Here is a 23,798-nt window from a genome sequence, read left to right as displayed (position 1 = left end):
TTAGCAGCTGAAGAGCCGGATATTTCCCAAAAACAGAGCTAAAAGAGAGCGAATATTGCACTTACGTTCACCAGGTGGACAGAAACACAAATGAATAAAGTTATTCTTTGACTGCTGGATGTTTGTTCAACATATCAACTTCAATGTCGTGTTCACATCTTGTTTCTGCTGCCCCCAAGTGTCCAAAAAACATCAGTTAATGCAAGTTTAAATATAAAATATGTGAAATAACAGGAATTACACTCTTTAGTATGCACTGATATTTCAACATGTCGAAATAATAATAATAATAATAATAATAATAATAATAATCAAGATTTGGCCCCTATTTTAACAAATGCACCTTTTTACTGCTTTAACCACTAATATTACAGTGTAAAATTACAGTGAAAAGTAAACCAAATAAAATATATACACTTGAGGAAAAGATGAATCTATTCTTTAATATAAAAAATAGAATAACTGATGTACTGAGACCAAACACTGGAAGTAATACTCTATAGAAATGTACCTAAACACTCATTATGCTGCTATTTTGCTGTTTATTAACCTTTACAAGGTAAAAAAAAAACTACATATGTAATATTTAATACCTGAAATGACAAACTATTGACATTTTTTGGGTGAAGTTAGTCCTAGTTATAAAAATTCAACTGATAAACCACAACAGATCACAAATGTTAAAGAAAATACTGTTTAATTAAAAATCTTAATGGCTTAGGCATGAAAACATGGCAACACAATGAATGCTGAGGATATTAAAAAGACAATAAATAAAATCATATTTACACAGGCAATAACAAAGCAACAAAGACAACTTTTTAGTAGGCAAGTTCTTATTTTAAAAGGCGAGTTAAAACATGATTATACCATAGATATCATTGACCAGTGGCTCTGAACTAACACACACACCAGCTGAGGGTAAGTGTGTGTGTTTAAATGTGTTTAAATGTGTGTGTGTGTGAGACAGTGGAGCTTCTGGCAGTGATTCAACACGACTGTCAGCCTCGACAGTCTGTATCTTCACACAGCGGCACTTTTTCATGGTCAAAGTGTGTTAGTGCCTGTGTTCAAACGTGTGTTACTGTACCACTGAGATCAAGTGAACACAGAGCCAAAGGACAGACAGACAGACAGACGACGACACTTTCTCTGTGAGGGGCGATGAGATGCTTTTTTTTTTTTTTTTTGGTTCGGAGCGATTAAAGCTGCAAGACTCGTCTGGAATCACAGCGGGACAGAAAGTCTCAGTCCAGCCAGCAGAGTCACCGATGGGTCGTCATCAATCTACACTTTTTCTACACTTTTTCTTTGCTTCTTTCCTTTTGTTTCTATTGTATTTGAATAGTATTATGGACAGTTTACTCTGTTTTCAAGAGCACAGACTACAGACTATTTTCTGCTTTTAGTTAAATGTATATAAAGGGAATAAGCTGCTTCAAACACCTTTAGTGAATAAAATGTGAGAAATATCTAACAAAAATCTGTATCTGATACATTAAGAAAGTAATTACAGTATAGAAATGCCAAAGTATGTCAACCAAAATTTTAAAATTTGGAGACATTTTGAGACATCTCATAAGTCATAATTGCAAGATAAGGTGTCCATTTTTACTAAATATGTTCAAAGTAATCTGGAATCATAGTTTATGACTTTAAAACGTTCGGTAAATATCTTCAATTCTCTATTATTGTCGTCAGCTTGTATCCAGTATCGATCAGGCTCTAATTATCAGTTTCTAATCTCTCCCATGTGGCGCCGTCTGCATATCAAATGACCACATTTTTTTTATGATATTAAAAGTCTGAGACGAACGACGTCAGAAAAGGGCTCCGACTGACAACAATAACTGTCTGGTGGTTTTGGTTGCAGGTTGTGACTGACAGAAGGCACATTTACAGATTACTGCTGGAATCAAAAAGGTGGTGATGGAAGATTTATTTTGGAAAGAAACTGCGCTCGCTTCAGAAGTACCTTCCTGTTCGTATGTGCAAGTGCATGTTCCTGACTGTAGGCGTGTTTGTATTCTGCGCTGATGTAGTCCTGGACTCAGATCAAGACTCTCTGCTTTGATGATACAGAAAAAAAAACTTTCATCTTCCTCTGGTTGGGTTAAAACACAGGCCGTCATGTAGATAACATGAGATCAAAATGCTTGTGAAAGGGTTGATTTGTGGTGCCTGAGAGTTAACAGCTGCTCATTTTTGGTCCACTGGAAAGAAAAATCAAAACACCTGAGTGCAACCCGAAACATCAGAGGACTCATTTTTAAGTTTGTTAATTTGGATGTTTTGTTGAAGCAACTGACGTCCAACTGATGACTTTGACTGGAGGACTTGATGGTTCCTGATGAAGGACAGTTCATACTACATCAAAGAACATTTCAGTCACCGAGCAGCTCAGAAAATTCATTACAGGAAGAATATTGATGATAAGCGCTCAGCGGATGAAAGGGAATCTCTTTTTAACAACTTTTAAACAAAACTAAAGAATCTAAATCAATGCTAGCAGCTCTACGAGGCTGTAGGCACGTCAAGCTAAATGCTAACACAGGTATGCTAACACTCAACATGTTAGTTTAGCATGTTAGCATTCTTAGGTTTGCTAATGTTTACGTGCCTCATGCTACAGATTGCATTAAACATTAAGTACAGCTGAGGCTGATGAGGATGCCGATTAGTTTTGAAGGCATTTGATTATAAAGTATTTAAGATGCTGAAACTTTGATCTGATGGTGGTGCTAGATGAAAAGCTAAGTTATCACCAGAAGTTATTACAATTCATCTGCATGGCAATCCATCCAATTTCACTCTGAACTAAAAATTTCAACCTGCTGGTGGTGCAAGAGGAAAAGTCAGAGGATCATCAAGTTCTTTAGGATTCGTCCTCTGGGGACCATGAACGTCCGCACCAAATTTCACAGCGATCCGTCCGATATCTGTCGAGATACTTAAGTGATGGATCAAGCAAGCGAACACTGGGTGTAATGTAACAAAAGCATAATTTGTTCCAACTAATGGTGTCTTACATTAAAGCAAATCAAAAACGCTCGCTGACTGAAATGAAAGGTCTGAGTCTGACGATGTGACGTGTGGTACGACGGTCACGACATCAGTGACTCCGTCTTTGAAATCGAACGCTGACTGAGAGTTTCATCATTCTTCTACGAGTTGATTTTCAACCAAATAAAACATCTCCAGAGTTTTTGAATTTGGGAGGAACTGGATTTTATCTTAAAATATTAAATATGGTTGGTTGTATGCGAGTCTAACAATAAGCAAGAAATGTTTCCGCTACGCTCGTCCACAACACAGCCAACGTTAGATATCATCACCCCCTGTGTGTCCTTTAGCGTCTGTTCATTCATTACATACAACCCTGGCTTATTTCTGAGTACCTGAGTCCACACGACAACACAGCACCTTCAGTTTGTTTTGCGTTAGAGCTCAACGGAAGTAAATCCCTTCAAATCTGATTTTCTGAGTGAACCCAGAGAAGCTGTTCTGTGTATAAATGTGATGCTGATTTAAAATTACATGAACAAAATCTGACAGCACATGTTAGTCATTTTGCTTTTTTTTTTTTTTTTTAGTAAGAAACTATAAGAGTATACAGAAGCTTTTGACTAAATAAACCAGTCTTCAGTGTCAATCATGGAATTAAAGGTGCAGCGTGTAGAATTTAGCGGCATCTCGTGTAACGGACTTGACAGAAATGGAATATAACATTCATAAGTGTGTTTTAATTAGTGTATAATCACCTGAAAATAAGAATTTTTGTGTTTTCGTTACCTTAGAATGAGCCCTTTATATCTATTATTGTTGCGCCGCCATGTTTCTACGGTAGCCCAGAACAGACAAAGCAAACACTGGCTCTAGAGAGAAGGACCTTTCGTGTTTTTTTCCCGCGGCGGCCACCGCTTGGATGCCACTAAATCCTACACGCTGTTTCCTTTAAAATGACAAAATGAACTTCTGAAATTCCAGCCATTTGTTAGTACTACACACAGCACGGCACGTTATGAGAGTACTTAAACATTTAACTTGTTATTTCGTTACAGAACCATCATTGAACTGGGAGCTGAGAGGAGGAGAATCACGTTCAACTTGTCAAATACCATCGAAACGGAGCGAGAGCCACAGTGACGCGTACGACATGAAGCCCTGCGATACTGCAACTGCGACTGAACATTCATCAGCGTGAACACACACACACACACACACACACACACACACACACACATCACAGAGTTAATCACTAAAATCCCACCGTGACTCGGTGTCGCTACGTATTTCGTACGCCACAATTTTTGCTTGAGAAGCTGGTAAAGCACTGCGCTGAACTGCTGCCAGCAGTGGGACGCCGAGTCGAGAGCGACGATCCGCGGCGGTCCCTTCTACTGCTCAAAGTCACTGTAGCTTCAACACTTAGCTTAATGAGAGGATGTACTGAGACTGACGGGGGCGGCGGCGGGGGGGGGGGGGGGACAACGCCACAGCACGAGTCGACCGGCCACAAAATACGGCAGGGTCAAAGCTTGGCTACAGATTGCTCACATTAAAAGGCTTCAATTCTCCACGTATGCTGCGTTCAGGTCATATCGGACGTAACGTCTGCCTCTACGACTGAGCTGCTCCTTAAAAAAGGGGGACATAACATGCCTTTATTATGTTATTTTCTATTATTTTTTTATATTGTTATGATGTTAGTTGTTAAACATGGTCAAAGTTTCAAAACTTGAGCGTACGTAAAAATGCTCCCTGCAAGTCCCTGCAAGGGCATAAAGACCCGGTATAAGATAAATAAGGAGTATTTTAAATCATGCACAGATATTCCAGTAGAGCCCATGAAAGTACTGTGCAGACCTGGAAATGTGCATGATATATCCCCTTTAATCCAAACAGGACTAAAGGTTTGAACTTCACGGACACCCGCCAACCCTGCGGGGGCTCCTGTGCTCTCTCTTGCTAGGCCAAAAACCTCAATCTCCAAGTGGCGATTAAGAGTAAACAAGAGATTTTGAGGCTTTCAAAGTCAACCGCTTGGCATCAGCATAACTGCAAATCAGTCCAAGATAATCAAAATAACATATAATACCTGCTGCAGTTCGTTCATTGTGGATTACGAATGATTTTGGATGTGCGTATTTCAGTGACGAAAACGCAATCTTCTTCTTCTTCTGCATCTTCTGACATGACATGAACACAGCATTACTCCCGGAGTAAAGCCTATTGGCAAGTAGTTATTGCCCTGCAGGAAAGTGCTTGGTAAATGCTATCCATGATAATGGCACAGAGTGGAGACAGAGACGAGACAAAGAAGGGCGAGTTCGCCCCGAAGCGACTATGTGACGATGTGCGCCGTGGAGGGGATAGAAACAAACTCGCGCAGGATGTTCTTGGCCGTCTCCAGGTTGTTCTGAGCGATCATCAGGGCTTTCTGGATGTCCTGGATGGAGTAGCCTTGAGATATCAGGCATTCAATCTCCCCGTTCAAGGCCAGGCTTCCTGGGCCCGCAGCAGGAGGAGGAAGAGGAGGAGGAGGAGAAGAGGCGGAGGAGGAGGAGGAGGAGGGACCGGGGATGTCTGGCAGTCGAGCGGGAAGTTCTCTGTTTGAAGGCTGAGGTCGTCGGTCGGAGTTGGCTCGCCGTGGGAGAGGTTTGGGGGGTTGTTCAGGGGAGACACTCGCTGCGAACATACCTGCAAACACACAAGTAAGGAGATGAAAAAAACTGGTGGAAAAGTTTATTCATCATCAACTTCACTCTCAGATTGTGCTCACTAGTAGATTGTAGATCAAACTAATGATTGACAGGCTGTCGATTCATAATAATTCAAAGAAAGAACACCAATCTTTTTCCTCTGCAGCTGCCGTCAGACACTTGTGTGACTTTGAAACTACCATAAGACATGTTGTGGTCACTCAAGTGTCAAGTCATGACAGTAATTTTCATAACTACACAGCCACGTTTGGCTAGAAGCTGGTGGTTTCCATGCCAACCATATCAAGGCTTAAAATATCAAGATGTTAGATAAGATATTATGAGTTTGCTGGAAATGAGCCGTGAACTTAACATATACACACACACGCTTGTCTACTAAGAGTCTGAGAACTATCAGGTAAATGTAACATTTGCCTCTCTCATGTTAAACATTAAATACATTAGTTGAGCTTTAAATGGTCACTATGTCTAACAGCAAGATCTTTTAATATAGAATATAATTTTGTCAGTATTCTTACCTTTATTTAATAGTTGTACATATTTGTGTTATTTTCATTATTTTATGCTTTTATCTTATATTTAATATTTTATACTTGGCTACATAGTATCCATGGTAACGATGCAGCTATAAAGCCCATCACCGGGGGAACAAGTCAGACCAGGTGAGTGTGTGACTGTTAAATGGAAACCTGTAAATAATAATGTATAGCTGACATAATTATAATTATATTGACATTCAGAGTGATTATCTATGTGAACTGATTCATCTGTATCAATAATCTGTAATATAGTGAGTTTTTGATCCTGGTCGAGGTTCGACCGTCGGCCCTGTATTTTGTTATTTAACGGTTATTAAGCTTCGTCACAGAAATCATTTATTAGTATTGTAAGTTTCCTTTGATTATGATAAATAGTTTTACTGAGACCAGGTTTGTATCCCTCAGATCCCGAAGTGCTTGCAAGCAATAAACAGACATCATTGAATCGACATCGGAGCTGTCTGGGTGTCTTCGTTGGAGTCCACCATCATCATCACAACACAACGCAGAGACTGTAGGCTGTCACTATTATCAGCCATATAAAACAAACTTAACGAGGGCGTTATAAATTATAAACTGTGAGGCTAATATAGTCCCCCGTTACATATTTATCGTTGTCACTGAACACAACTGAATTTGTATAGATACATACTTGCTTCTACTGCACTGTCAATGCTGAGAGAGCTGAAGGCTGTCGAAGGACCGCCGATTTCCGCCAGGGTTCTTCTGGTGGGGGCAGGAGGGACGACCGGTCTGGGACAGTCGTACTCATAAACATCCTCCAAACTGGCCTCTTGCGGTTTGTCCTGGGAAACCGCAGCTGAATGTTGAGGGTGGTCTAAAAAAAAAAAAAACAAACAAAAAAAACAGACGTCAAATGATGACTAGCTGTAATCAATATATAATTCACATACAGAGAGTTATGCGAACATATAACATCTGTGAAATAAATATTACTTTACTTGAAATGTTCAGTTTATGTAGAGAATACATCTGTTCTTGAGACAAAGACTGTGTTTCACATTTCCTGTGGTTCACTCAGGAATCTTAAAATGCTGTTTTTAACATTATTTATGATCTGCACTTTCAATTATAGCAACACCCATTCAGTATATATCAATGGAGTAATTACCTATTATAGTAGTTTTCACTGTTGGAGGGCTCTCCTTTAAGCAAACTAATCCTAGCAAGGGCTGCCACTAACACTTATCTTCCTTATCGATTAATCTGTAATTATTTTCTCGATTAATTGATTAGTTGTTTTGGTTTCTGTTTCCCAAAACCTACGAAATTACTCCAAACGACTAAACAATTATCAAAATAGTTCCTGATCAATGTAATAGTTGAAACCTAATCAATTAATTGAGTAACTGTTGCAGTTCTAATCCTAGCTATTTCACACAATGTAGTAAATTAATGTAGTTCCAGTGTAATAATACTGGTACCATAGAAGAAGAAGTAGCAGTACTGTAGTGATAAAAATTACATATTATATTATTTCCCTTTATTTTCCCTAATGATGGTGATAATTTGGTGATTGAGTGTGAATGTTACCCAGGTCAGAGGTCTGTGCTGTCTCAGATGCACCAGCCTGGGCCTGGATATTACACATGGACTCGTAGACTTGGGGGTCCTCAGAGTCTCCGTCGCCCACCTCACTGCTGGGACAAAGAGAGAGAGAGAGAGAGAGAGAGAGAGAAAAAATCATTCAGGAGTGCTAGTATTTGTAATCTCTTATGCCCAGTCTTTGATCTTCTGTTCATTTTTTTGCTTTGGTGTGTGGATTTAGTCCTGTATTTTGTCATCTTTTCATCAAAGCATCAATCTAAAAACCACATTTTTTCTTTTCATTTGCTTCATCTCCTTTATGTCATTTAGTCAGGAAGGTGAAAAAACAGAATGAGTGAAAGTGAGATATCTGTGTTTTTTAACATGGACAAACAAAAATGAGGCTCCAGAGCCCCCTGGTGGACAAAATATTAACTGCTCCAGTAACATTATTGTGGTATTTGGTCCAGTATTCTGTACAAAACTGTGCAGATGTCAGTGCTCAGTGCTTTCCTCGAAATAAACTAAAAAAAACCTGTTTATTTCCCTTTTAAATGGTGCCACATTTGTAAGGAACATGCATTTGTGGGATGAGCAGCAGAGCTGAGTATGTGGGTTGCGCCCATGAAAAATATGTCAAATCTTCTCTGCTAATGCCAAACAGCTTATTCTGCCATTGACTCTTGTTTGTCGTTTGGTGGATTGGATGATTGAACCAGCATTTGTCGGTTTGTGGGGTTTATCAGAGACCACCTCCAGAATTTGGGAGTGGAGAGGATGGAACGGCCTGCCAGCAGTCCTGACCTCAACCCCATTGAACACTTGTGGGATCAGCTTGGGCGTGCTGTTCGTGCCAGAGTGACCAACACAACCACGTTGGCTGACTTGCAACAAATGCTGGTTGAAGAATGGGATGCTGTTTGGCATTGGCAGAGAAGATTTGGCAAATTTTTCATGGGCGCAACCCACACACACAGCTCTGCTGCTCATCCCACAAATGCATGTTCCTTACAAATGTGGCCATTTAAAAAGGCAAATAAACAGGCTTTCCAACAGTATAAGATTTATTGCCAAGAAGCATTGTTACAACAAAGAAATCCTTACTTTTTGTGCTATGTTTATGTTATTATGTCTAATTATCTTGTGAGTAAGCAGGAACTAAATTCTGATGTAGGATAATTGAAATCAACATTTTCCTGAGAAGTAATGAATCAGATTGAACATTAACAGCATCCTGACATTTCCAAGAGTCTCGTTTCACATTGGATACTTTTCTCTGTTTTAATCTTCTACAGTTCAATACAGATCACGGGAAGTTTTCTTTAATTAATATCTTTTGAAGGTAGAATGTGGTTTTAAATTCAATGTGATGCACTCCACATATATCCATGTCTCCCAGAATGTGAGCAGATGTGTTGTTCTGCCACCTGCTGGAAACTCTTAACAAGTTAAAACAGCTCTGCTAAACTATTTTCCCAGATTATCTTTCAACCCCGTTTCCATTGCGAGAACACCTGGATCTTCCCATGACCTGAACTTTTAAGAACCTGGTGAAGCTTTGCTCCTTGCGTTTCCACTGTGAACACTGTGGAATTCATAATTTAAAAAGGCTACAGAGGAACCTAATATGCAAATTTATGTCGTGTTTAGAAGGTAAATTAAGAATTCAATTAAGTGATTGAGAGACAGACACCAATGGAAGAAACTGCTTCATAAAATTCATATAATCTTGTTTCATCTTTTTACTTATTTCCCTGCAGTGTTTGGCTTTATTTAATGTCCAATTTTTTGCCAAATGATGAGAAATCTTCTGGTTTGGTTTTTACTTCTAAAAGCCGATAATCCCCAATTACAAATGAGAAACAGGACATTTCATTTATCCAATAAGCATTCTTCGTTGTTCTACAAGGAACGATTTTCTACTTAGAGAAGCTTGATTGACAGGTACTTCATTAAATATCAGGACAATGAACGGCCTCGGGGATCTTGGCATGAGCGCTGAGTTTCCTGTTTACCTGATGTCATTATGGTGGTTTGCCTGGGCAGGTGGTGGGGGTACCAAGGAGCCTGTTATGACCCAGGGGGCACCAGAGGCTGGAAGAGAAGTGGGACTCATGTACTCATTCTCCTCACAGTCGGACAACACCTTCTCTCCACTTGTCACCGCTGACGCTGGGAGAGATCTGGAAAATGAAAAGCAGGGAGGGATTTTGACTCTTTCATTTGTGATGTATATAATATTTTTATCCGAACTAAAAGAATATGCATAAAATTTACAATGCACAATTCATTTAGACAACACAAACACTTGTGAATACAGGCCTTGAAACTACATGTAATGATACTTTTTGAATGAATTTTGTGTGGTTCCTTGTATATTCCATATTAATTCTATAATTTGCACCTGAGCAGTTCATAACATTTGCAATACTGTGTATATTTTTGTATCTTAAGAAGATGGATAAGAGACTCGTGCCACGTACAGTTGTGCTCATAAGTTTACATACCCTGGTAGAATTTGTGAAATATTGTCCATTTTTTGGAAAATATGACCTTGATCATGCTGAAAACTTGTTGTTTTATTTAAGGATAGTAGTCAGGTGAAGCCATTTATTTTCACATAATTGTATTTGCCCTTTTTAAATCATAATGATATCTGAAATCACCAAAATGGCCCCGATCAAAAGTTTACATATCCTTGAATGTTTGGCCTGATAATAAACACACAAGTTGATACGCACAGCTTTAAACGGCTATGAAAGGTAAGTTTCCACACCTGTGATTTGTTTGATTGTAATTAGTGTATAAATAGTTAACGAGTTTCTCAGCTCTTGAGAGACCCCTGCACATTTCAATCAGGGCTGCTCTGACTTGACTTCATACTGAGCCATGAGGAAAGTGAAAGAAAAGTTAGTTGAACTTTATAAATCGGGGAAAGGATATAAAAAGATATCCAAGTTTGAAAATGCCAATCAGTAGTGTTCAAGCTCTGACTAAGAAGTGGAAAATTAAGGGTTCTATTGATACAAAGCGACAGTCACGTAGAACAAGAAAGATTTCAGCCACAAGTGCCAGAAAAATTGTTCAGATTACAAAGAATAAGGAGGTACTTGAACAAAAATGGGCTGCGTGGTCAAGTTGCCAGAAAAAAGCCGTTACTATGCCAACGCCACAAAACAGCCCACTTACAATCTGCCAAACAGCAACTAGACAAGCCTCAAAACTTCTGGAACAAAGTTATTTGGAGTGATGAGACCAAAATTGAGTTTTATGGTCACAACTATAGATACTATGAATGATACACATCTCACAGATTCTGCCAGGGTATATAAACTAACCCTAGTCCTAGTCCTAACCCTAGTCCTAACCCTAGTCCTAACCCTAGTCCTAACCCTAACCCTATGAGCACAACTGTATGTGAACAGAGCTGCAACAATTAGTCGATTAATCGATTGACAGAAAATTAATCGGCAGCCATTTTTGATATTGATTCAATTCAATTAATTATTCTAGTCATTTTGTAAGCTTTTAGTCATTTTTAGCTACCTTGCACATTTCATTCAGGGCTGCTCTGACTTGACTTCATACTGAGCCATGAGGAAAGTGAAAGAAAAGTTAGTTGAACTTTATAAACCAGTAAAAGGATATAAAAAGATATCCAAGTTTGAAAATGCCAATCAGTAGTGTTCAAGCTCTGACTAAGAAGTGGAAAATTAAGGGTTCTATTGATACAAAGCCACAGTCAGGTAGAACAAGAAAGATTTCAGCCACAATTGCCAGAAAAATTGTTCAGATTACAAAGAAAAACCCCACATGTAACTTCAGCTGAAGGCTGCATGTGGCTATCTCAAGATGCATAATAAGGAGGTACTTGAACAAAACTGCCAAAGAAAAAAGCCGTTACTATGCCAACGCCACAAAACAGCCCACTTACAATCTGCCAAACAGCAACTAGACAAGCCTCAAAACTTCTGGAACAAAGTTATTTGGAGTGATGAGACCAAAATTGAGTTTTATGGTCACAACTATAGACACTATGAATGATACACATCTCACAGATTCTGCCAGGGTATGTAAACTAACCCTAACCCTAACCCTAGTCCTAGCCCTAACCCTAGTCCTAGTCCTAACCCTAACCCCTTACCCTAACCCTAGTCCTAGCCCTAACCCTAGTCCTAGTCCTAGTCCTAACCCTAACCCCTTACCCTAGCTCTAGTCCTAGACCTAGTCCTAGTCCTAACCCTAGTCCTAGTCCTAGTCCTAACCCTAACCCCTTACCCTAGCTCTAATCCTAGACCTAGTCCTACTCCTAACCCTAGTTCTAGCCCTAACCCTAGTCCTAGTCCTAACCCTAACCCCTTACCCTAGCTCTAGTCCTAGACCTAGTCCTACTCCTAACCCTAGTCCTAGTCCTAACCCTAGTCCTAGTCCTAACCCTAACCCCTTACCCTAGCTCTAGTCCTAGACCTAGTCCTAGTCCTAACCCTAACCCCTTACCCTAGCTCTAGTCCTAGACCTAGTCCTAGTCCTAACCCTAGTCCTAGCCCTAACCCTAACCTTATGAGCACAACTGTATGTGAACAGAGCTGCAACAATTAGTCGATTAATCAATTGACAGAAAATTAATCGGCAACCATTTTTGATATTGATTCCATTCAATTAATTATTCTGGTCATTTTGTAAGCTTTTAGTCATTTTTAGCTAAGTTCTTTTAGCTAACTCTTAGCTAAGAGTTCAGCTTTTCAAATGTGAAGATTTCACGCTTTAATTTGTAACACATGACAGTAAACTTAACATCTTGACTACCTCAATTTTATTGACCAAGCGATAAATTGACTAATTGATAATATAATCAGAAAATAAATCCATAATGAAAATAATCATTAGTTCAGGTCCTGTGTGTGAATGGTATGAATATTGTGTTTTTTTATGTTAATCTGTTGTATTTCAGTACGATGTTAAGCTGCTTAAAATCCAAAAAGGGGAACTTTGTACATCCACACCAGCAGCAGAACACTTTGTGACTTAGATTTTAAAGCATCTGACTCACTTAAGGTATTAAAGTATGACATATTGTAAAAATATTTTATGTCCCTCAAAATTTAAAAACAGCAGTGTAAGACACATGTTGACTCAGAGGTTCTGCTCATTTGGCCAAAAGCCATTTGCCATTTACAGGCATTTGCTTCTCCTCAGTTCTTGTCACAGCAGCGGAGCCTCGTACCTTGCAGCCAGGCAGTAGATGGCGTTGGTAGCTGCCTGAGGTTTGCTTCCCTCTCCGCCGGTTCCGTTGCTCTGAGGGATGGACGACATGGCTGAGGGGGCCTTGGTTACGGGCCGTGGGACCATGTAGTTGGCAGCCCAGGCAGGGTGGTCGGGGGTGGAGGGTAGGGGTCTCCTCTGGAGTCTGGAGTCCTGGCTGCCCAAGGAAGGGCGCTCCGGAGGGGGAGGAGGGGGTAACTCTCTCAGGGCTGGAGGCAGAGGTAGAGGCTTGTCTCTGTGAGTGGCTGCCATCTGGAGCGGAAGACGGGTGGAGGTAGATGTTATTAACCAAAAAGATATGAAGACACAAGACAGGAAATGGGGGGTGCACTGTTAACCTAATTATGTAAGTAAGATGGTTGAAATATTTACATGATAGATAGAGTAACTGGAGTTTTATATCATACTTGTTATAAATCAAAAGTGTATGTAAGCATGTATGAATGAAAAAAAATACAACCTTTTGTCTGTCAGTCTGCTCTAGATTATTAAAAGTACAAAAAAAAAAATCACTTCTAATTAACTTTTTTCCACTTTTTAGCAGACAGATAGTAACACAAAGAGGGAATTGTACCATAAAAAGACTAACTTCAGAAGATTTGTTCAACTCAAGCTGTTAAAGTCTCATATTAGCTTCAGTTGAACTTTGAAATGTGTTTTTACACAGAACAAGTACTGTGGATTTTGCTCCCCATCGCTTCCATTTCAATCATGTTCTCTTTACAGCCAGTATGGCGGAAAGGGACAATTAAAGTAATCAAATCAATCACAAATCAAGCTCACAAACACACACACACACACACACACACACACACTTACCTTGGCTGTGGCTCCTTGGCTCAGTGCACAGTGGGAGCTGGAGGGTCTCTGCTGCAGGAGGTCGAGCCGGGGGGGCACCGGAGGCAGCTGAGACACCGGAGATGGTGGACGCTCAACCTACACACACACACACATATATATACAGTATATATGTTTAGATGAGTTGATGTTTGTGTATTCGAGGTTTCTGTATGTGGTATTCTGACCTTGGTGCACGCCAGTCTGCTCATGACTAAGTGCTGGTCTTCCAAGCGATCGTCGTCTTCTTCATCATTGCCAGCAGTAGCTTCCGCTCTGTTGGACCCCTGGAAACCAGCGAAGGAAGCCCCGCTGGCCTTCGGGTGGAAGGGATCCACCACGATGGGCTCCGTGCCTTTAATCTCACAGCGGCAAAACGGGCAACCCTGACCCTCCGACTCCTGATACACACACACACACACACACAGGAAGCGCAGTTAAACCACCGAGTTTTAAATAGTAGTAAAAAAAATATAAAATATTGGGGATAATATTAATTTGCAGTAACTATTAAAAGTCAAACGCAAAAATGCTAAAATTTGTGTGCATAAAAAAGACACTGCTTCATGTTCTGTGGAGCAGCAATGATGATGATGTTTTGCTTTTCATGGTTATTATCAAAACGGAAGGAAAATATTGGTCATACAATTGGTCATTTTTATTTGTTAAAAGAGCTACTAAAGCTCTTACTGTATATGAGCAAAACACTCTTTCCTGTTCCTGTTATTCTTGTTCACCTGGCAGCTTTTATTGTTACAAATGACTGATGGTGACTCAGATTATTCATGTTCATTTCTGAAGAAACATCACAAATCTGAAAGTTGCAACACATCTTTATGGTGCAAGAAACAACACCTACCTTTTTAGTTTTGTGCTACTTTAAGTCCAACACGAATGAATAAAACATTTCCAGCAGTAAATAAAAGAAAGATGGACTTCCCCCTTTGTCTTTACTGTCAGGATTTATAGAGCTGCTATAAACAAGTGTGATTAAACAGTAAGTGTAAAGTGCAGCGTCACCTGCCAGGCGGTCAGACAGGAAGTGCACATCAGGTGTCTGCACGGCTCGATCTTCACATCCTTGTCGTTCTCTGCGCAGATCTTACAGAGCTGGAAAGTGGAGCCCATCTCGCAGTACAACTCGTACTGCTCCTGCAGGGATGAAAGAAAGAAACAAGAGTGTTTATTTACCTTAATAATTAATTAATTTGCCTTATAACAGTGCATCTTTGGCAATGTGTGGCTACAGCACTTGTGTACTAAAAGCAAAGGGAGCAAAGGGGTTTGACTGGTCAGCAGATAAGAAACAGATGAAGCCAAACCTGAGTGACTTTGATGTGGTCCTGCGGAGAAGGTTCACACAGTCCTGTTAGATCTGGATTCTGCGCACGACCATCTGGGAACAGATAGCTGGAGAACCACCACAACACATACAAACACAGTATTATAGAACATTTTCCTTCATGCTTTATTAATTATTGTTTCTAGATTAAATGTCACTGTGGGGGGGTTTAATGGAAACAAAGTGTCCACCCACGCTGAGAAGGAGCAGCAGAAGAAGAGACCGTCTTTATTTATGTTATTTACCAAATTTAACCAAGTTGACGATAACTGCCGTCTTCATCACTAAAAGAGCGAGCTACAAACCTTAAACATCCACTTTTAAAAAGACCACAGTGGTATTTCCTTTCATGCAGAACGAGCTGCACTCATCTCTCTAGGTTCTTTTTTTGTTGTAAAATACTTTTTTTTATTTTTTTTATTTTACCAGTGAAATGTGTGACTGTACAAGGTTGAAACAAATTATTCAGCATAAAACTTATCACAATCTCCTGCTCTGATATTCTACGCTGGTATGAAACAGTAAAGCTGCACAGGAAGAGATAAGTTTTCTATTTATAAAGGGCAGAAATTTATGTAAATAATACTGTTAGTGCTTCCTTATATACTGTGTAAAGTCAGAAAAAACTGCAGCTACAACTCTGACCTGCTGCCATCAATGCAAAGTAAAGATATTTGCAGAAATGTAATTAAGAAACTTGGACATAAACTTACTACTCGTCTGGCTGATTAAAATAGCTTTTCTGGACTCTATTTTTCTTTAAACGTGTATGAACTATAACATTATGTACTCTAAAAATGTATACAGTGGTGCATTGACACTGCGTTGTAATGGGACTCACAATCCCTCTCTGTATCCATCAATGAGGGCTTGGAAGAGTGGTTTGTTATGGGGGATGGTTTGCAGGATGTTCCCATCAGCCGTCACGTAGCCGATCGCCCACTGGCCCAGCCGAGTGCAGCTCAGCCTGAAGATGTAGCTGAGAGAAAGAAAACACACACACACACACACACACACACACACACACACACACAGGCAGCGATATGTTTAGGAATCAGACTCTTGGGTTATTCCTCTGAGGTGTAGAACTACAGCTATCAGTCGATCCACAGAAAATGTATAATTGATTGATTGTTTTAAGTAATTTCTACAGAAAAAAGTGTGATTTTTTCTGGTTTTTTTTGGTCCTTTATGATAGAAAATTGAAGATCTTTAGGTTGTTTGGGACAAAACAAGACAATCTAGGTTGCATCTTGGGCTTTGGGAAGCTGTAACGTTTTTCACCATTTTCTGATTTTTATAGGCTAAACAACTAATAAAGAAACTAATCAACAGATTAACTGATAATGAAAAGATTTAGTTGCAACCCTTCTTACAAAACATACAAAGCTTCAAAATCCTGAGGAGGCAACATTTCAATGCACTGTGGTTTCCATGGTTACATGTGTTTCTGATCTACACAGGAAGTTGCAATGCAGAAATGTTTCAAAACAAAGCGTTCAGGAAGTTATTTGAAGATATTCGTCACTCTGAGGGTTTGTCGTGCGTCTCACCTGCCGGGCTTGTGGATGAACCTGTGCAGTCGAGCCTTGACTTCATCGTAAGTGAGGAAGGCCATGTAACCAGGGTGTGTGACCGCCAGACTGTTCCAGTTCCTTAAAAGAGACGACCACGGCTACACGAAACACACACAGATCAGCTGTTTTAAGCCACATTCAGCTTTTCTGTCAAACTTTCCGCTACAGGGATTTATTGACCCGTGACCTGAACTTTCCATAGACCTAAACCTGTTGGAACCTAATCGGACTGACTTTATTGATCAAAACAATTTCCATTTAATCACAATCAAGCCCATGAAATTTATGAATAAAATATTTTCCCGTTGTAGCCGTTAGATTTACATTTAAGAACGTCAAATTTTAGGGTCTTTGCATCCAAGTTGTGATAAAATCTTTAATAGAAAGTTTAAAATTATGTTTATAAAATGTTGAAAAATACAGAAGTTTCCCTTTAAACCTTCAACCTGCCCTGAACACAGAGATGCACAAATACTGTTGCAGAACATCAGCTTAGTTAATGTATCGTTAAATCGATCCAATGCATTCTCCATGCAGGCACGTCCACACTGCAGAGGGCAGGTGCTGGACTGAAAGTGAGCCAATAACTATCTCACACACACAGCAGGGCTCCGATGTCCACAACTGCTCTTCATCAGAATAAAAACTTTTTAGTCTGATGAAGAGCAGTTGTGCTCAAAACGTCACCTCGGTGCAATAAATTCTGACTCCAAAATTAAGCAACGCAGCAGAATGTCCTTAGTATCAGTTTCCATGTAGAGTCCATCATTTATCTTCTCATCTACGCAGCAGAAATTTATGCCAGATTCACTGAAAGAGCGATGACACGAGCTGAAACACGCCGGCTTTGCACTCTTGTGTCAAAACAATGAACCTCTTTGACATCTCTCAACAGCTTTTTCCACTTCACGCTGCATCATTTTTGATTAATGATCAAAAGCATCTCAAGTGTTACTGACTGTTTCCACACTACGTTGACCTGTAGATGCCGTAACGTAGCCCCAGAGCGCTCTACTGTTACCTGAAAGAGCCTGGTGAAGATGTCAAATTCAAAGACAGAAATGTAGTCGTTGCAGGTGAGGTCGATGGTGGACTTGAGGGCCATGGCCTCCAGGCCAGAGCTGATAGGATGAAACTCGTGGAGGGCCTGACGAAAGGTCCTCCAGGGCACTATGGTCCTGCGAGGGGAGGAAGAGGACCATACATCATGTTTGCAACCTCAGACAGCAACTAGCAAACATAATCAGTGTGAATGGAATGAAAGGGCTGAAAATGTCAGGGTAACATTTAACTCACAAGCACAGAATCTAACGGGAAAATTACAAAAATATACAAATCTGCTAATTTAATGTTCAAGCAAACGCCTGAATTTACAGAATGAAGTTTACAAGCACAGACTTTAAAAAAAATGTATCGAATATTTGCTGAAGTAGGAACTCACTTGTCCCCAAATGACCTTCTCCAAAACTCGGCAGCATCTGCTTTAGTGATCCTGAAGTTGTCGCCCTGAAATAGGCCGTTGGGGAAGATGGCTTTTAGCTCCGCTAGCATGTGACTGAAGATCAGAGACAGCTTGGTGAGGTTTCGCCTGAGTGTGAAGGAAGAGGAAGAGACAGAACAGAATATGCAAAGACAAGTTATTAAAGCACATTATCAGGCAAATATTAAATTCATATTAGTTGTCAAAAAGGTTACAAGCATTAAACAAACATGTATATATGAATGTAGACCTTTATGATGCTTGTATTTATACTGTGTGTTCTTTTAGATGAAATGTCCAGCGTTATTAGGGTATGTATGCTTAAAATCTTTCATACTTATTGAATACTGGAGTCTAAAAAGGGCCATAAAGTTGAAACCTCCCTTCAACAGTTTGATGAACAGGACTGTATTTAGTACAGCGTTGGTGACATTTCCTAAACCCCCTCGATATCTATGAGGAAACGCTCGATTAAAATCACAGTGCGTCAGAGGAAGGATGAACCTTTGCTTAGTAATGGTTTTCTGAGAAAGAGGAAGTGGATGTGATTGCGAAAGACTAATCATGCGTTTATTTTTGTGATTCTACTTCAATGCACATGGCTGACGTACCTTTTTGTCATATGCTGCATTTCACCACAGTGATGGAAAGTGTAAATATGGAGAAACTTCATGTTATTAATAATAACAAAACAGATCAGTATCTTTCATTGGTTCTTTTAGATACACTGGTAACCTGTTTAAAGCCCTTTAATGTATTATAATTATGTTTACAGGTCGCTGGCAACTTAACTTGACCGTACAGAATGATAAAAGTAAGGTAAATGTTATGTAAATGAGTTATTTTGATATGTTTCTAAATTTTGTTCTTCATTGTCTAATGAAATTTCTAAGGCGGTGATTCAGAGGACTCATTCTGAACGGCTTTACTTGTAATTTTGGATTTCAGCTCAGCAAAAACAAAGACATGGACATGAAATTAGACGATGAACAGCAAAATAATCTGCGACTAATCTGATAATGAGTTGAACGTTTAAGACGCTTTTTAAGCAAAAACAGCAAATTTGCTGCCACTCTTAAGTCTCATGTGACACTAAATTCAATATCTTTGAATTTTAGACTGTTGGTCGAACACAAGAAGCGATTTGATGATACTACAACGGGCTTTAGGACATTTTTCAGTGTTTTCTGGAATCACGTAGATCAAATAATTCATTGAATTCATTCATTGCAGCCCTAAGATGAAACCACCTATTCTAAATCAACTCATACTATGTGCAATTCTGTACTGTTAAGTCATGTAATCCAGGTCTTATTTTATGTATATTGAGCTAACTCAATGATTAGCCTCTTTGGTGCAGCTGTCAGTCCTTTCACATCTGGATGTATTAGCCTATTAATGAACGTTCATCATGTCATACCTGGGTTGGGAATTCTCCTCATACATCCTCTCCTTTGCTTCCTTAAAAAGGCTCATGGTCTGCTTAGTCTTGTTGGTCAAGTTCTCCATGACGACGCGAAAATACTCGTTCTCCCCAAGAATCTCCATCCTGCCCTCATATCTGGAGAGAACGGTGCGTAGGTGCTGGTAGGTATCAGGCAGCAAGTCCAGGATGTAAGGTGGGCTGTTCTTCAATGCCACCTTCGGGTTCTGGCACAAACGCACCACCTGAACAGGAAGCACAAAGGCCCAGAGACAGTATTTAACAAAGCATGACAACACGATAGGCAAACAAACAAGGTCTCGGCTCCAGTAGAGCCCTACAGAGTTCACAACCGATAGTGGGACTAAAAATGTTTTGGATTGTCCTGAGGGTGGTTTTAGATGAAAGGTCATGAGGTTATTAAAATAAAAAAGGGTTTATTTTTGTGCTCATAAAATTTTGTGGCAATCAGCCAACTAGATCGCAGGTTATCTTGTTAGCAACGTTGGGTTTATGCCCCAATGGTGGTACTAGAGGAAAGGTCAGGTGGAGGTCAGGAATATCAGACATGTTCAATGTGGCCTGTCGTTATGGAGAACTGTTTCTATCATTACTTGCACTGGTTATGAAAACATTTTACACACTTTAGCAGTTGCTGAGATCTGTGAACAGACAAGTACATTATTTTCAAAATAATAATAATTTTCTCTTCAAAATAAAGTTCAACTAAGCCGGCGGTTTGTTTACAACATGGGGCGGCTGAGCAGGTCATCCACCAATCAGAAGATCTGCAGTTTGATTCCCGGCTCCTCCGGTCCACATGTCGAAGGTCATGTGGGAAAGATACTGAACCCCGAACTGCTAGCGTGCATAAATGATTAGATCTTCCTGCTGGGCAGTTTGTCACCTCGCATGGCAGTTCCTTCCATCAGCGTATGAATGTGTGAATGTAGCTTGTAAGTGTAAAAAACACCCTGAGGCGCTATATTAGTGCAGTCCATTTACCATTTAACATTAAGTCTCTTTGCTTATGATACCTGACCAATCAAATGCGATGTCTCTGCGTTCCCAGAACTCAGCAAATAACTTGTGAGTACAACGTTATAATTACTGACAAGAATGGAGGCCAATACTAAGACCTGACACTGCAGGACAAAAAAATGCCACTTAAATATAATTAAGTAATTGTAGTAACATAAACATTATACCTACGTTTTACTGACTAGAAGACTGTTTTTCTTTAGAAGATTTTTATCGGCCTTTTACTTTTGTTCAAACAGTAAAAACAAGAAGGATGGGCATGAGTGGGTTTGACACATCAATGCACTGTAAATAAATTCACTGTGTACTTCAATGTTTGCTTTCCAGTATAGCGCTGTCTAACAATCGCATTATATAAATCAGGGGAATAGAGAAGTGAGTTGGGAGATCAGGCTGAAATAGCAAGATAATAATGAGAATATTTCTTTATATCAATGTGCCACAATATGGAAAATGTGTGCAAAAATCTCATAGTAATTCCACTCTTCAATAATAAATTCTTTCACTTTTTAATTGCATAAGATCGTGATGATACAGCATGTGATCACATCATCACAGTATGTTTACACAGAAAGACAATAAAACCTCAATTACCCAGATCAAACTGGGAGCTTTGAAAACCTAAATGAAGCACAAAGCCACATCTTTGCACAGTAAACTGCTTAGTCGTGCAATAGTATTTTGCACTCTTTCTCTTATCTGATGCTGCCTCACTTCTTACAACCTCTATATCCGTCTGCTGCTCGTGTCTCTCTCTCTCTCTCTCTCTCTCTCTGTCTGTCTACTTTCATCTCTTCTGTTTAGCTCAGTTATGATTGTGCAAAAGATAAGCAAGAGTGACAGTCAGGCATGAATACACAGAACTAAGCCCTTTTCCATTAAACACGTACACACGTACACGTACACACATACACACCTCTTAAGATCTAATGCCAAACATAAGGCTGCCTCACAGGGACGTACAGTACACCGGCTCCTCAGGTGTTTCCACAAAGTCTTTGGCAAAATGACTAACAGATTAACTTCACTCTGACCTCATTCACCACAAATTATCCTAATTAGATAATACATGAGGGATACAATTGTACTCTAATTTTGGAGGTTAAATCTTCAATTTTCTCACACATACAGTGTAGGCAAGTCAAAGCTAAAATTAATGCCAAAATAGCTTTCTATATGAGACTAAATCCAATACTGCAAGGTTTAGTGGGACTAAGGTTAATCCCATTTCACAACAGATTATGGAATAATGTGTTTATAGCAGTTCAAAGGTAAAATGCCATCGGCATGATAATGTTTCGATCAAAATGCTAATGAAAAAGAGTGAGAGTGACTATTTTTCTGATGTTGAACTGTTGATAATGAACACATTTTCTGGACTATTATTTTAATGTATTTTTTTAAACACCTACAGACACTGTCAATACCTTATCCATGAGTTTCCAGCATTTCTCCACCATCTTCTTATCGACCACTGCAGGTTGGTGAGGCTGAAGAGGCTGCTGGTGGGGCTGAAAGGCGTCCTTCATCAAGCCGATGAGACCGGCGCCCCTCCTCGGATTTCCGGCCATTAATTCGGTCGGCGACCGGGGGTTAGCCCCGGGGCAACGGTTGACAACCAGGGATTATTCTTGACACGTTTCCCAACAAAACTACCAGTGTTTTGCGCCTTATCTGCACTTAACACTGGTAATAATGGGTCAAGCAGAATCTGTCCAAGAGCAGAACAAAAAGGCTGTGTGTACACTGTACGCGACGTAGCTAGCTAACAAGCTACATTTGAAAAAGCTTCTCTCCGTTTTAATTCCGTCGCTAAATAAAAGCTCAGGACATAGTCGTTGTGTTGCTGTGTCTGCTGTCAGACAGAAAGCTATCTCTTCCTGGCGACGGAGGGTTAGAGCGCCCTTTGAAATCGACCCGGCTTATAATAAACTCAGGGTGTTAATAAGCCACACAAACAAACAGGTTGTGCAGCAGAACAGTCAACGACAAGTCAGCAGCTGGAGTAAACACGGATATCCGGCTGTGACCTTCAAAGTAAAGGCTTGTTAAATCAACATGCAAACAGTCAGCTGTGGAAGAAGTATTCAGATCCTTTACTCCGGTAAAACTAATACAGCTATGTAAATATATTCCATTATAAGTAAATGTCCTGCATGAAAAACCCTCCTACAGTAAAAAGTATTTAAGTATTATGAGCTTGATGTAGTTAAAATATTGCAGTAAACTGACTGACATGTTGTAAGATATATAAAAAAAATACCCTGCTTGGAATAATAATATGAGCCTGATGTGGTTTTTCCACACAAAAAAAGTCAACTCACCTCATTAAAATCCTTAAAATTAGACCTCCTCCTTCTCTCTCATTGAAAGATTCAGGATCTACGAATATGCAAATATTCAATTCAAAAGTTTAACTGCTGGATGTCTCCCACCTCAATGAAAAGTCCATTCTCAGTGCCACAGCTTTGTAAGTTGCATAAAGGACCAAAATTAGCTCCCACCCTAGTTGTCGCAAACCATGCTCGTACGCCCACCCTTTAGATTTAAGGTGAACACGGAGAAACTTTCCTCCCTCGGCAGATGAATGTGAAAACAGCCCTCTAGTGTCAAACCCTGCACATTCATCATTCTGTTTTTTTCACGAAATGAAAATCTAAAAAGATGTTCCCCTTCTCCACCCAGGAAGGAATGAAATCCTGCAGGAGAAATGCTGGAGTCAGTAAGTTCATCTTTGATCACATATTTTATTTTACAGCTTATGTTAATTGGCGACTTTTAATTTGTAGGTGTGAATGGAAGCAACGGCAGTCTGGGAGATAGAGAAATACATTCATATTTCTAAAACTCCACAGTGTGTACTGAAAAGCAGCCAGTTGTAAAGCCATACACGATTAGCAGTAAATGAGCTAAATCATTGAACAAAGACACTACTGTGCTCCTTTAAAGCAGCGTATAACATGAGCTGCAGCAGCACCACAGCCGGATGACCTTCACATCAACATCCACTTCTTCTTCTTCCTTTC

The 23,798-nt window shown here is 39.8% G+C and overlaps 1 protein-coding gene across 2 annotated transcripts; it reads right to left on the bottom strand.

The window, feature by feature from the left end:
- Positions 1 to 3,906: 3,906 nt before the first annotated feature.
- On the bottom strand, positions 3,907 to 22,788 carry LOC122995938 (E3 ubiquitin-protein ligase CBL-like). Of its 2 annotated transcripts, none has more exons than XM_044371359.1 (15): positions 22,200 to 22,788; positions 19,729 to 19,976; positions 18,270 to 18,416; positions 17,850 to 18,006; positions 16,805 to 16,926; positions 16,093 to 16,230; positions 15,232 to 15,319; positions 14,930 to 15,061; positions 14,098 to 14,310; positions 13,892 to 14,008; positions 13,035 to 13,324; positions 9,826 to 9,993; positions 7,817 to 7,923; positions 6,915 to 7,100; positions 3,907 to 5,700 (listed from the first exon to the last, which is right to left on the bottom strand). In XM_044371359.1, exons 1-15 carry the CDS (start codon positions 22,341 to 22,343, stop codon positions 5,345 to 5,347), a joined length of 2,613 nt encoding a protein of 870 aa, XP_044227294.1. In that variant the 5' UTR covers positions 22,344 to 22,788; the 3' UTR covers positions 3,907 to 5,344. The 2 variants fall into 2 exon arrangements, with proteins under 2 accessions (XP_044227294.1, XP_044227295.1); XM_044371360.1 differs by having other exon boundaries at positions 7,817 to 7,920.
- Between the last annotated feature and the right edge of the window lie 1,010 nt (positions 22,789 to 23,798).

The sequence above is a fragment of the Thunnus albacares genome, chromosome 13 (assembly GCF_914725855.1).
Source record: "Thunnus albacares chromosome 13, fThuAlb1.1, whole genome shotgun sequence".
Taxonomy (NCBI): domain Eukaryota; kingdom Metazoa; phylum Chordata; class Actinopteri; order Scombriformes; family Scombridae; genus Thunnus; species Thunnus albacares.
Note: the sequence above shows the minus strand (reverse complement) of the source record. Positions and strands in the feature narration are given on the sequence as shown.